This window comes from Accipiter gentilis, chromosome 23 (assembly GCF_929443795.1).
Source record: "Accipiter gentilis chromosome 23, bAccGen1.1, whole genome shotgun sequence".
In the NCBI taxonomy this organism is placed as follows: Eukaryota; Metazoa; Chordata; class Aves; order Accipitriformes; family Accipitridae; genus Astur; species Astur gentilis.
Window position 1 is genome coordinate 18,313,302 of NC_064902.1, and position 15,029 is coordinate 18,328,330.

The window sequence follows — 15,029 nt, forward strand, 5'->3', positions numbered from 1 at the left end:
TGATTCATATTGCCATTGAAACACATACACTGTACATGTGCATGTGCTCATGAACATTGTACACATCTCTGCAACTAGAGGTCAAGTACAATTAAAAAGACAATTTTTGGTCTTTGATATAGATATCCATCAATTAATATAACTAATCACACAATCTTTTTGGCGGACAAATACCTCTCTTGGTTTGGGTTTGGTTGGTTTTTTTTAATATACAATTGCTTAACTTGGGGGAAAATATCTAAGCAAAAAGCAAACAAAACATTTACACAAACAGGAGAGTCTCAGTTGTATGTTTTGATTTGCATTGGGTTTTCTTGTTTTGGTTTTCTGATGTTGCTGGGGGTTTTGTGTTGGTTTTTTTTTTAAATACATTTGATATGTAACCAATACCAGATTAAATTAAAACAGGATCAAATTTTGTTTCAGTGACTGCAGTTTCAGAACTATTCATGAGTGTTAGTGTATAATAAATATCTCCTGGAAGAGTCTAGATCTTACCCGGTCAACCGTCATGTGGGAATCTGCCAAAAGGAGAAACGTCTGAAGTTCATAATACACTTCTACTGTACTACAGCTGCTTTATTTTTTTTTAACAAGACCTGTACCATTTTTCTTCTTCAAGCTTTCAGTTCCTTAAATTGCTAAAACAACTCAAACGTAGAGTAAAACTGCAGTTTCGAAGTTCTGTTTACCTTGCACATGAACATCCTCAATGTCACATTAATAGAATCTAATTTCTACAGAACATTCATCTTTAACAAAGGCCATGCTGTGCAAAGTAACAGGAAAAACACCTATTAATATTTATCAAACCATTTTCACCATCAAAAGCACATTGTTACATGCATGATAGATTATACAAATGAATTTTGCTTTTAAACAAATATCAAAGAAAGCTCCAATACTTATATTCATGGAGTACTTCTGTTGTTTTTGCTAGCAGTTTAGGATTTTTGTCATCTGCCAATTCAACAGCTTACACTGAGAGCAAACAAAACAAAAACCCCCAAAGAAATTGGCAGTTACAGGCTTCTGACCCAATAGCATTAACAAAGAATTTGCTACAAAATTAAACAAAAGGAAATACAAATGGCAATGTATTTTCTAATGGAAATTCACACAAGTGAAAAACACAAAACACAGCAAGAAATAAATCCATCTTAACTGTTACTTTGACAGGAATAATGGTCTTCATACAGAGACTTATATTTTATCATTAGAAATAACTGCCTTAAGCTACTCAAATGCTCTTCCATTTGTTTTATCTTTATTCTTCTTCAAGACATTTCAGATGGAGAAACTGCTAGCAAAAAAGAAATAAGCACAGGAAGACTTCTGTATGTGTCTGCTGGTAAGACAGCTTTCACAGCTTGAAACCCACTCCATTTCTGCTCCTCAGCTTCCTGGATGCAAAACACATGGGGAAAAACCTCAGAGAAAACAACATAAAACCTCCTACCATCCCTCATATTAAGCCCTCCTCACTAAATATGCACAGCCATTACAGAAAAGCTAAATTGCCGACTAATCCAAATCAGCTCATTTCTTCCACAGTGCCACCTCATAGTAGTCCAGCAAGGATGCAAAATTAGTACCACCGTGGTTCTTTAGGACCTTTTAGGACCACCAGCTTTGTTTCCCCTCATTCCTAACTGTCCTCTCCTTCACTTGCCCCTAGTTGTCTACCAGTTTCCCCTGTTGGTACCCAGCCAAACACCTCAACATCTTCAGCACCTCAATGATGCCCCTATCCTGTTATCTGACAGCGCTGTCTCTGCCCTTCTCAGCGTCTATACACATCTACAGTGCCCACCCACTAACTCCCAAGACATACTTAAAGGTCTTCCTTGCAGGACTACACGGCTGAGATGATGGAGGTACTGAACTGGGGATTCTGTCCTTTGCTCTGCCAAAAGTTATTTTGGCAGAATAGTAAAGCGCTTCTGTATTAGTCATCTGAGCTAGCTTTGAACCAGCAAGTGTGAGTACCAAACAGCTCAGTCCTGGCACAAAGAGCTCACCTAAAGCTCATTTCCCTGCCTGATGGAAGGCAATTGTCATAGATGTCCCAATTCCTGACATCTGACTGAGCAAAGGGACTACCGGGTACCTTCCACACTGCCCACCGTTCAAGGTTAAGGTATCTTGGTCAATTAGTCTACTAAAAAAATTATTTCAACAAGTTTTGAGGAAGGAAGTTTTGTTTTTACAGTATCAGTGGTCTTGAACCCACAAAATAAACCTGGTAAGTACATCAGCCATAGCAAACATACCAATGAATTTGTATTGAAGTGAACATCATAATCTGTAGGGAAGTTCCAGCAGTTTTTGTTGCACCTATTTTAAAGGTCCCATTCATCTTCCAAAGGTCAAAAGTGTCACGTGTTGCACATTGCTAGAACGTGAAAAATCCAGACCATTCATTTTACAAGGCCCTATTTCGTTGCTCTGCTTTAACTTCACTGTGCAACACAAAACGAAGATGTCCTCCTCACCTCGTTCTCAACTGGTTCTAATGAGGCCAATGGATCAATTTAAATGGCAGGGGAAATCAACAGTCTATTGGGTTCTGAAGATTTCCATTTAAAATACAGCCTACAATAGAACTACACTGGTCAACAGCAGGGCTTTTTGTTTCTCTCCCCCAGTACGCATTTCACAAATTGCATAATAACCAATGGAGCTAGAGTTAGTTGCTAAGAATTTGGCTTATATTTATTAAGCTGAGGGAGGTTTACAATGCAGAAACTACCGATTCAATGCGTACATTATTACGGTACTTCAGATGATCTGGAAATCTGAACACACAGTGCTGCAAAAGAGTCTCATATAAAAAGAGTTAAAGAATTTGGTGTCTATCAAGAGAGCTAAAGGATTCTGGTGGCAACAACACTAAACTCCCCTGCCCCCAACCAAGAAGGAATTCGAAAAAGGTCTGCTATCAAAGCAAAATTCATACATTCAATCCATGAATACGTTCTTCTAGCTTAGTTTAACCTGAAAACAGCTCATTATGTAAAAAAAAAAAAAAAAAAGGGCACATTTTATCATTTTTATCATTGTCTCTGAATTAACCTCATATAATAGACAAGATATTCCTTTTTGTATCTGGTTTTAAAATGCCACTTTACAACAGGGCACTTCAGTGTCCCGGTGCCTACTTTATAACAAAGACCACCATCTTTTAAGCTGTGTTAATAAAACACTCTGGGGCAGGATTTGTTTTACATCTTTTAGACATTTTCAGAGTTGATTACCAGCAGAATTTTCCTTTTTAGCTGTGGACAATTCTCTGCCAATTCTTTTGTATTTTGTTTTTTAATGAAAAGGGAAAACCACGGTTGGACAATTGGAAGAGACTGCGTAGTTTTTAGCCACAGTTCAGCTTCTGAGTTCCTGACCAACTGAGCCAAAAATATAGATTTTTAGTGAAAAGCTGTTTATTTTACAAACAAGCTATGGGGACATAAAAAGTATTTTAAAAATGCTAATTCTTTCCATTGGTACTGACTCCTATGAGGAACTCGTGTTCTTAACTGACGTAGCAGTGATCTTTTTCCAAAAGTTTCCAGAACAGCAATTAAGCAGCCACATTCCTAATGTCTGTTGAAATGGGTAAAAGCTTTCTCCTTCCATTTTCTAATTACCACTTTAATCTGTAGGCATACCTTATAAAGTTGGTGAAAAGTTGGAATTGTCGTTCTTGACAAACAGTGATAAAGAATACTCAAGAAACACCCACCAGCACTTCCCAACGTCAAACTTCTCTCAAGTCACAAAATGACACTGTATGTAGGGCCTCTACTAGGAAGTCACTAGTGGTTGTGACCTGCAGCCTTTGACACCGAAGTCTCAGCTAGCTCCCCCCCGAGTCCACAACTTCTCATCATTACCCATTTAAATCAAAGACAAGAAATAAAAAAGGGAAGGGGCATGAATACCGTAAATTATTGGCATTAGGAGTGAATGCATGGGTAAAAATGCTCTGGCATCAAATGAAACAGCGAGGTGGTAACTACGATTCACCTGGATGAGCCCCACTGTTTCCAAATACCACAGGCATCTTTACTTCCTCCCCTCTTCGCCCTTGTCCAAGTTAGTTGGACAAAAATGACAAATGGAAGGAAAGGTTTCAGCTGGAAACCCAACTACTAGAATGTTGCGAAAGCTAACCTAGCTCCTTATTTTTACCCTATACCTTCTTAGCCCTATATTCACGGGGGAAGCAGATCAGTTACCCTTTTTTGTTCCCGAAGGATGTAGCTAAGTGTCAGTTCCAGCTGGAATTTCTCTTGTGATCTAGTAGGTTACAGAGTCATGCACTTACAATTTTAACTTATCCATATGTTTACAAACATAAAATAACAAGTTTCTTTCCACACAATCTCAGTAATTCTAGCAGCATTAACAAAAAAACCAAACCAAAACAAAAAACACAACAAAAAACCCCAAACCAAAAAATCCCAAAACAAAACCAAGAAAAATCCAACTTTGTACAAAGAGCAGAAGAGCAGAAAATGTTGCTGTTTCTCACCAAGCGTAACATGTAGAAGCCGATACTTCCAGTATTTGGATGAAATAACAAAAGGTATTGAAATGTAAAATCTGCCATGGGAATATTTATGAATGTTGCTTAAATTACATTACAAAATGAAATTAATGCAAAGCTGCTGCTACAGCCTTCTATGCAATTTAATTTATAGTTTGCATAAATAAAGAATCATAATGCATTCATTTGTTTCCTTCAATTTCTTACCTTGCCCTTCTGGAGTTTCACCAAAGGGATTCACTTCAACCTGAGTGGCATCAATTTTCAAGAAGAGATTATACAGCTTCTTAATTTGATCTGCTGCCTAAATTTGATCAAGCGATTTACAATTACCACACAGAAAAATAAAAGTTAATGTTTTCAAGGCAAAGGTAAACCATTATTGATTATTTTTAATGTATTAAATGGCACACTAGCTCTAGATAACAACTTTTATTATTTCTGCTTTTATTTCTGTTTTCTTAATCATATTTATATAGTATCATAAATAGCTATAATATAGCATTATGATACTGCAAAACATTTAGTAAATGTGCATTTAAAGACTACATGAACTGGAGATTATCTACAAAATAAACGGCACTATTACTATGACAAGTTTAATTTGAAAAGTGCCTAACAGCTCATAATGACATATTCTCCAGTATGCTGAGATCCAAGTTGTATTCACGTTAATCAGTCTAAATTCAGAAATCATAACGCAGTATGTGCACATTAGTGACTTTAGAAAAAAAATATAAATTTCTCCTTCCTACATCAGTCTGAAATGTTTTCTTGAAGAAATTATGTCAGAAGCATGCTTGTTTACTCTTTACAAGATACTCTTGCTTGTTCCTTATTGTTCCTCACATCTATCTCTGTGACTGGTTCTGTGGCCGCAAGTGTTGAGACTGACTACTAACTTCCAAGTCTTTTGCTCTTATAACATTTTTCGATTAACAGAACAACTTAAACCATAGCAACGTGAACGTGCATAAAAAAATTCCTTTGGTTCATTACACACTGACAACCTATTAGCTGAAATAAGTCTGCAGATGCAGAAGTGCACTAATAAAGAACCATTCAAATTTGTTCCTCCATTACTGATCAGTTAACTGAAGTACACAACCCAAAAATATCTGGGACCTCTCCTAATAAGAAAGTGAATGAGAATAAAAAAACAGAAGTCAGCTTTCTCCCACAGTGTCATTCATAAGAAAGAAAACATTACAACTGGAAAGATTCAACCCCAATACTGCACTACATCAGGAAGAACACGGTCAGGGATGTTCCTATCTCCCTCTACTCAGTCCTGACACAGCAGCACATGGAGTGCTGTGTCCAGTTTTGGGACCAACACGTCTAAGACTCTTTAAAGAGTTAGAGTTTGGAAGCAGCATACGAATTGCTCATGAAGTCTTCCCTGCTCAAAAGTCATCAGCTGAAGCATTCTCGGTGGTTTTGACTTAAAAAAAAAATAATTATCAGTTATAAATCCGCACCCACCAAGGCAGCAGTTTCCTTGGCATGAACGCGCCGGTTGACAAACTATCCTGATAACACATGGCTAAGGCTATCAACAGTGATGCTAGGGAGGAATTCCCACTGTGCAACCCCACATTGACTCTGGGCAACCTGTAAAGCTGTTGTTGCCCTAGTACACTGCTGTAATTTTAACAGATCACCAGAATTGCTTAACTTTTATTAAGGGTTGCTCCATCTTTCAGCACCTCTCTGAATCAGGCAGCTTAATGTCAACATGTCTCTTTCTCAAGGTCTACAAGTACTGAGCCTCTTTGAGGCAAAGCATAAAATCCCAACCTAGAAATAGTGAATGTATAAGTAAACACTAGGATTTGTCTGAATAAAAACTTTGTCTCTATGCTTCACTAAATTCCTTTGAGTTGAGGAAAAGAAATGCATTCACTGCAGCATTATTTAAATGTATTGTTGAAAAGTCCATATATTGCTGTTAATTATTAAGTACCAGAACTCTTCAAGGGTTGAAAGGTTCTACATAATCATTCCTCCTCATTAGATATACAGCTAAATCTTCAGATGTGTTAATCAAGTTAATGATTATGCATTTGTTAATTGCACGGTTGGGATGGAAAATAATTAAAACTGCTGAATTAAAAATAAAGGAGTTCTACAAAAATGACTGTTTGGATACTATTGAAAAAAACTAGGCAAAAGTAGCTTAAACAAGCTTTCCTCTTCTCTGCAAAATGATTCATAAAGGCAAAATATCTTGCATATTTGTATACAATATGGAATTCCAATATATATAGAAAAGAGATACTGAAAAAACAAGCTGGCAGCCTTTTGGTTTTGAGTTGAAGACTGGGGAGGGGGAAAAAGGCTTCAATTACACAGAAAGATACACTTCTACTTCTCCCCATATTAAGGGCCAAATTTTCAAAAAAAGTTCTACCCATGCAATTCACTGAGCTTCAACAGAATTCCAAAGAAATCAAAAGAAACCCACATGGTGTAACAGCACGCTGTCATCAATTGCTTCAAAGACCAGGGACTTTCACTTTGGAACAATAAGGATCTTATTCAAAATGCTAAAGCCTGGTGACAATTATATAGGTGCAATTTAGTATTTAAAACGTCAAAACGGTCCTGATCTAATGGACACTTAGCCTTTCACGTCTATTTGGAAAGCATTTATTGTTATAGCTGGGCTAAAAAGGCTTCAGTAAAATCCGAGGGAGTAGAGTCAGGTTACCTGCTGTTGCAAAGGTCCTTTGAATCCCAAATTTTTTGCCATTTGCAATGCCTGATGATCCTTTATGCCTTCAAAAATATCTATTTCTTCCTGTAACAATAACGTGCATAAATACAACTAAATATTCAATCTGAATGGAGATTTAGAACTTCAAAAGGAAAACACTTAGTATACATTTGCAAATTAGTAATTAAAGCATGGCTGTTTGCCAAAGCTTTCAGACTGAGGCTATAGCAGCTGCCTATAGGGTATGTTATAATTACCACACCAGCTATGAAACAGTCCTTCCAAAAAATATATAATTCTTCAGGGTGGCATGCTGACAAGACAATGTGACACCAGTTTTCACTTTTAATTACTGTACAGATGGCGTTGACGAATATTTAGTCTGTTAATTTTTATGACATCTTCTGGAATATTTTCAAGGCGATGAGTGTCACTGCCCAGTAACACTGTGAAGTTTATGTAATTTTAAAATGCACATTAAATATTTTTACAATTTTTTTAATAATTATACTTGATTGTATCAATTATTTTCCCAGATGAATAGCTTCTCTACTCATTATCATGCCACAGTAACATAAAAAATACTTAAATATAGTCATCGTTAAGAAAGCAATTATAACAGTTGTATTTCAGATGCACAAGTCATCCAGGTACAAAGAAATAATTAACAACTCTGTCAATTAGAAAAAAACAACCCCAGAAACAATAACCATGTTGGCACTGACCCACTTGCGATAAAACTGTGTACCTTCCTGAAAGTGAAACTCACTCCCAAAACATTTCAGATATTAAGTTTAACATATCATATAACAGCCAGATTTAAGCTCTTTTTCTAATCAAGCTGGAGACACAAACACTAACAAAAACAGATGTTAAACATGCTTCATTCATCTACTAGACGACAGATCTGATCCCCTATTTGGTGAAACACAATTTTTATGGTTCTTATTGTCTTCTTTCCATACATGGAAGAAGGAAAAAATGGAAGGGGGAGGGGAAGATATATTCTTTTGGATAACTGACAAGGAACATTTTTAGTGTAAAATATTATTTTAATACCTTAAAGATAAGTTCTGGGCTAGTGACCGCAACTTCTTCTATGTCAACGCCACCCTGTGGACTGCCAACCATAACAGGTCCATTGCAAGCTCTGTCCATCAAAATTGCGAAGTATGTTTCCCTGGAAATATTCAGTGCTTCTGCAACCATCACCTAAAAATGAATATAGGGAAGAAAAAAACCCAAACTAGCAACAGTTCTGATGGGTCCATCTAGCTGGTGAAGCAGAGAACATTGTGGCTCACATTTTCTGCATTGCCTTAAAACGCAGCAGTGTGATACCTGCTATCCTGAACAGAAATGTTTGTTTCACTGCTTTTACAAGATATTACAAACCAGTGATCTTTTGCCCAAGAAGTCCTCTCTCCCTAAATAAAAGACTCCTCTGATGCTTCTGTTCTCACTGGGGCATGTACCAAGCAGTGTAAACCAGGAACACCTAATTGCTGGGGTTTTCCCAAGAAGAGAATCGTTGCTGTTGCTGTGTCCAGAAAGGGGACCTCCGTATTACCTTTTGACTCCCAGCAAGCAATTTAACATACTGTCCCCAGAACAACTTGAGTCACAAGGGAGTACAGTTTGCAAATCACATAGATGTAAGGGAGGCTATGTTGGCTTTCAGATGCATCTCATCAGGAGTGCTGTTCCTTACCAGTAAAGTCTCAGGCTTAAGTTCTCTCCCTCATTCTGACAGAAAGCCATCCCGCACTCAGAATCTCAGCACTGAATTCCTACCCCGCTTAAGTACTTCCTAAGGAAATGGGCTTACAGATAATTCTGCCATCCAGCTTTTTACTTTCAGTTTAGAGACACAAGTAGATGTGGGACCTTCAGATACTGGCACAATCCAGAAACATAATTTATTTTTCCGAAGAGCTATTAATCTCTATTTATTACTATAAATTACAGAGCCCTTTCACACCAGTATCTGACAGATACCTCAGCACACAACAACAAAGATGATTCAAGTCCTACATCTTTGGAATCTACAAGTACTTGCATTAAAATTGGGTGAGAAAATGGCCCATATAAATTCTTTGTTACATTTTTTCTCTCTTGCCAAAAACATGCCAAAGTCAAAGTCATTTTAGTATTACAATAACTGTACCTTCCTCTTCATCTGAACTGTCCATTTTTGTAATAGTTTAACAATAGCTACTGAAGCAATTTCAGATTAAGTAGTTTTAACACTTGGCAAAGGGCTCACAAAACTATGTTTTGATGCAAGAATACTAAATTCCCCCAAATGTTCTTCATCTTAAGAAGTAAAAAATCTGCATATGATCACTACTAATTCTTCCTTATAACAGGTGCCACAAACTCAGGTGCAAAGACTGTAAATCCGCTCTGCACTACAGTTTTGCTTTTCAACCGGGAAGTTGAGCAGCCACCTCTGCAATTTAATTAGCAGCATAGCTTCTCCTTACGACAATCAACTATATTCTTCCTTAGCAGAGCTACTATTTCCTGCCTTTCAATGGAAGTAGCAGAAATCAGGAAAATCACTTCCCTAAGATTAATATAATTAAGAAGGATTAAGCAGCAATGTCTTTCTAACATGGTCTGTTTATAAAGCGACAGTTTTGAACAATGATTGTAGATGAAGATCATCAGTCTGAATGAAACATGAAGTGAAATTCATTCTACCAGTCAGCAGTTCAAACTCCTTAGATCTGAAAGGCATGTATACGTACACCTGCAGTCTTAAAACTCTGCCCACCCGGCAAGATGTGTTCCATCAAATAAGTATTCCTGGGGTTTTCATAGTTAAAGGACTATAAACAAGAAAGATGCACTATACTTTCACCCACATCACTTCTTTGACATTCTACTCCAGAGTACATAAGAAAGAATGTACGTACCTTCTGCCTGGCTGTACATCTTAACAGAACAGAAAAAAATCAAGAGACAAGGAATTAAGTAAAGCCCTCTGTGCTCAGAATGGAAGAAAAAATGCTATTTTTTTTATGGTTTTTTTTTTTTTTTTTTTTTTTACTTGGAAGAAAGTTGCTTTATAGTAATTCTGTTTCCTTCTGCTTTTACCTTGCTTTATTCATAGAACATAGGGTGATGTAAAGGAATCATTCAAATAAGCGACTGTTCAAAAGCAAACTAAAGAAATCTAGGGTGATGGAGGCAACTAAGAATGTAGAAAACTACTGCACTACTTAAAAAGCATCTGCCTATTTTAGGCTACTATAAAAGGATGCTAAAAGCCAACTTCAGAAACATAGCTCAGCTACCTACAAAGATTGGTCAAATTAACAAGCAAAGATATGGAAAGCATCCTTGATTTGCTACCATTAGTCTTTTTACCTGCATGCATGTTTTCACCTTCTTACATATCCTGCATCAATGTATCTGAAAAACGTGAATCAACTGCTTTAGACATAGGTCAAATAAAACCAATTGGTGCTACTGGATCTCTTCTGAGCTATTCAGACAGTTTCCACAGTGCTCAGGAACAGGGCCAGATTTAGGATGGGAATCCACTCAACAAGTCTTGAGGAATATATTTGCAAGCACAGCAGGTGGAACTCACATTATTAAATCAGGTATCTTTTCAACTGTTACTTCTGACCCGAGTGATTTTCCTCACTATTGCTAATTAACCATGTCAACATTGACAAATACTTCTCTGTCTTAATTCATAAAACCATTGAGAGTCCATCTACTTCACAGTAGGCAAGCTTACTGCAGAGTAAAATTGTCAGACTGTGCAACATCTCTCATTTCTCCCAATGAAAAACAGTTTCTTGCCTTCACCATCCTCCCTGTCTGATGCAGAGCAAATCCAGGGAAACTGGTGTTCAAGGTCTTTAAATATTATTTGTTAAAGTCTACCTATCATTCACCTGACAAAACTTATGCAAACACATTAATGAACAGTTAAGAGTAGCGCAATTGAATCTACAAACTGTTGACTCTTCTCATATCTTGTCTGGTTTGCTTGTGATAAAGAATGTGAAGCATCATTATCGGTTTACCACATCAGGTTTATATTTAAGATGTCCTGGGGAAAAATCAGCTTTCTTTAAAACTCCCTGACAACTTCAAGCTTTCCTTCTTAAAAACAAATCACTACCTAAAAGTTTAAGTCATACACATAATTTCATTAAGTGTAACTATAACAGCTCTTTTATACTGAATCAAATATTCAAAATGTTAATTTTGTTATTGCTTGGAGAGAAAACACAGGTAGCAAATTCTCAAGTTGTCATGATAAGAGAAGACTGTCTTCTCAGATAACCAAGCTCTCCAAATTCCAAGCTGCCATAAGAGGATTTTATGTAAACTCACAAAATAGCTTCCAAGTTACAAGGGAACTGAGGAGACTGCTATTTATTTAAGAAACATCAATCTAAAGAAGCAAAAACATGCTTTAAATTCTGTAGTAGGCGCACAAGCTGAGAAAACAAGCTGAAAACACCATTTTCTGTTCCATCATTATTCTAATTGTAGAAAATTTCTCTTATTCCTTCCTTAGAAATACATGTAAAAGGTACGAGACTTCCACTCTCTGACTTGACACTAGCTCATTGATTGCCTCACAGAAACTGAATTAATAACTATTTTCCTTCTGAAAAACATTTATTACCTAAATTTTTTAAAACATACGAGTTCAAACTCTCCAGAACACCAAACATTTCAAAAAACACAAAACCTAAAAACATGCCTTTTCTTTTCTTCCTGAACTGCAATTTTCTTTAAGTACATGTACACACACATATTCTTACATACACATACAGAGAAAGCATATGCCTTGAAATAGAACAAAAATGCCAGCTATTCATTCTCAACTTCCCCAGTGCTCTTAGCAAGCTCAAAGAGTCTGTCCGGCATTTTCTGTGCACAAACTAAGCACTGCATTAAATGACATCTTAGACATAGCTAAACTTATACTTTTAATCATATTACTGTAGTTCACCCCTTGATCAAATTTTCAGTGTTTGACATTGTAGCCCTGATACTACAAACCTGAATGCCTCAACTCCTTTAACTACTTCGAAGATCCTAGAGTGAGCTAACTTTGGAAAAGATAAATGCTTTTAAAAGACATTAATTTTTCTGTGAAATGGTCTTTTGATGACCTAGATGCATAATTTTAAACATTTTTTCTTCACTATGTAACTAGCAATGAGGAAACCATTGGCCAAAGTGTTATGTAATGAATTACTTTAAAACAGGGTGCATGCTCTTTCCATACACTACCAAGAATCAAAATCTTAACACCAAAAATATAAAACATACTATCACCTTGTTACATATGTGTGCAATGAAGATATGAATTGGCCTATGGCTTTTAAAAGCCAACTCTATCATCAGAATGGAAGTCTGTGACAACAGATGAAAAGCATCACACTGGCTTTTCATGCATCAATATTATAATACTTGCAAGCTGTGTTCTGAAAAGTTTCCATGTAAGCCTACAGCAAAGGAAAAATACACAGTCTATATACTTTCCTGTACCACCAAAATAAATATCTGAAGTTCAGCAATGCAAACTTCACCTTAAACATCACATATGCCCTAGCTACTTGCTCTTGACCATTGTTTATTCATACAAGCAATGTGTGGATGGGAAGGAAAGCAGTTACAAGTTACATCTTCTATAGCTATTCTATACATGGTACAAAAGTCATCTTAATATAAATCCTTTGAATAATCCATTTCAAAAAACCCCAACACCCATACTTTTCTCTCATTTCTATCAATTTCAAAGAGAATTAGAAGTTTCTTTTTCAGAATTGAATATGTAAATGAACGAACAGACTTGCACTCAGACAAAAGAGTGAAATTTCCTGTACTGATGTATTCAAAGTAGGTCAACTAGGGCAAAAGAATAAAACCAAGGAATTTATAAAAGAAAGCTGCTTTTACAATACAATTTTTTCAAAGCAGAGTGCCTTAATATAGGAAATATATATCCTTTTTTATATCCTTAGTATTATCACGATCTCTGACAGACATGCCCTAATAGTAATACTGTTCCTTCTTTTTAATAGCTAGTATTTCTTTTTAACAACTACAAGGAGTGATGGTAATCTGCTCTCCCTGCTCCCCAAGAGAAGAACCACCTGAGCACCTTCCTCCAGCTCTCATTAGACAGTATCTTTCCAGACAGGTGTTCCCCTTCTATGCTAATATACCAAGCTGTTCACAATATATTAAAAGTGAACTGCAGTTCTTTTCAGCTCACGCCAAATTAACTCCTGGCATCAAATACAGCGTAGCTCTTGACTACATACCTGTATGAAGATCCTCGCTCAGTAAAACAAAGCAAGAGATAAAAATATATATAGTAGATAGGCAACTGCTAGGATTTCCTGACTTACCGAATTTACTAAGGTAAAGCAGAATCTTGCTGAAGGGCAATCTATGCTTCTCCTATTTAGGCCAATAAAGAGCAATACATTTATGCTGACACCTTGCAGTATGCACCATCATAGGTCAATGAATTACCATATACTAGCTGAACCACTGCCATGACCACATTTTACTCTGTATCTGCAACAAGTTAGGAGGAATCTACTTTTACAGACTTTTTTTTTTTTTTTTAAATAGAGATCGTTCTCATGCAAACCTTTCAATACTTAAAGGGGGCTTATAAGAGAGATGGGTGCAAACTTTTTAGTAGGGCCTGGTGCGATAGGATAAGGGGTAATGGTTTTAAACTAAAAGAAGTTAGATTCAGACTAGGTATAAGGAAGAAATTTTTTACAATGAGGGTGGTGGAACACTGGCCCAGGTTGCCCAGAGAGGTGGTAGATGCCCCATCCCTGGAAACATTCAAGGTCAGGTCGGACGGGGCTCTGAGCAACCTGATCGAGTTGAAGATGTCCCTGCTCGTTGCGGGAGGGTTGGACTAGATGGCCTTTAAAAGGTCCTTTCCAACCAAAACTGTTCTATGATTCTATGAAAGTCATCTGTCACTGTCTTTAATAACAGTTGCCCAAAGCTGAGGGTGAAGGAAATGTGGATAATATTACTACTACAGGTAATCATGTATATATTACTTCTCTAAGCAGAACATCAATAAGCACGTACAGTTAATGCTATATATATACAGTTATGCTAACATTTATTATGTACTTGATAAAGGATGAACATATGACAAAGGATTCCCTTCAACAGAGGTAGCAGAAATGAATTTATTTTTCCACCACTAGGTATGCTGAAATTGATAGACAAAATACATACACACACAGAATGAAAAAGTAACTTTTTTTTTCTTTCATCAACTAGATGCAATCCATCAGGCATTGGAGAAGGAATGAAAAAAATAAATCTATGTCATACACCCCAGCATATTAATGCAAAATTGCAGCTGAACATAGTTTTCAACTTTCAAGAGGCAAAAATCTTACCTTTTTAACTGTCACACCATCCTTTGGAGTTTGTTTTGTTGACAGATTGTACCCAATCATCTGTTTAGCAAGCTGTTCAACAATCTTAGGGCTACAAAGGAAAAAGGTTAGTTTATTGAAAGATATTAAAAGAAACAGTCACACAGCTATTGCAAACAGCTTAAATATTACAAAAGAAGCAATTTATTTATGCTTTTTCCACTTTAAAGACTTACTCTTTAGTTAGATGCACTCCTCCTTTCAATCCACTATTGAAAATACCTTTTCCTCTCCCTCCAGCCAGAATCTGTGCCTTCAGAACAATTTCTTTTGCCTCTGTAAAAGAAAAAACACA

General features: G+C 36.5%; 1 protein-coding gene across 1 annotated transcript in view; it reads right to left on the reverse strand.

Moving 5' to 3' along the window:
- SUCLG2 (succinate-CoA ligase GDP-forming subunit beta) overlaps positions 1-15,029 on the reverse strand; it is a 134,388-nt gene that overhangs the window by 58,621 nt on the left and 60,738 nt on the right. Inside the window, exons 3-7 of the mRNA XM_049826875.1 lie at positions 14,911-15,010; positions 14,696-14,786; positions 8,328-8,480; positions 7,263-7,352; positions 4,757-4,853 (exon numbers count right to left, since the gene is read on the reverse strand). Of these exons, the coding sequence (XP_049682832.1) occupies positions 4,757-4,853; positions 7,263-7,352; positions 8,328-8,480; positions 14,696-14,786; positions 14,911-15,010 (531 nt within the window). The remainder of the gene's footprint in view (positions 1-4,756; positions 4,854-7,262; positions 7,353-8,327; positions 8,481-14,695; positions 14,787-14,910; positions 15,011-15,029) is intronic.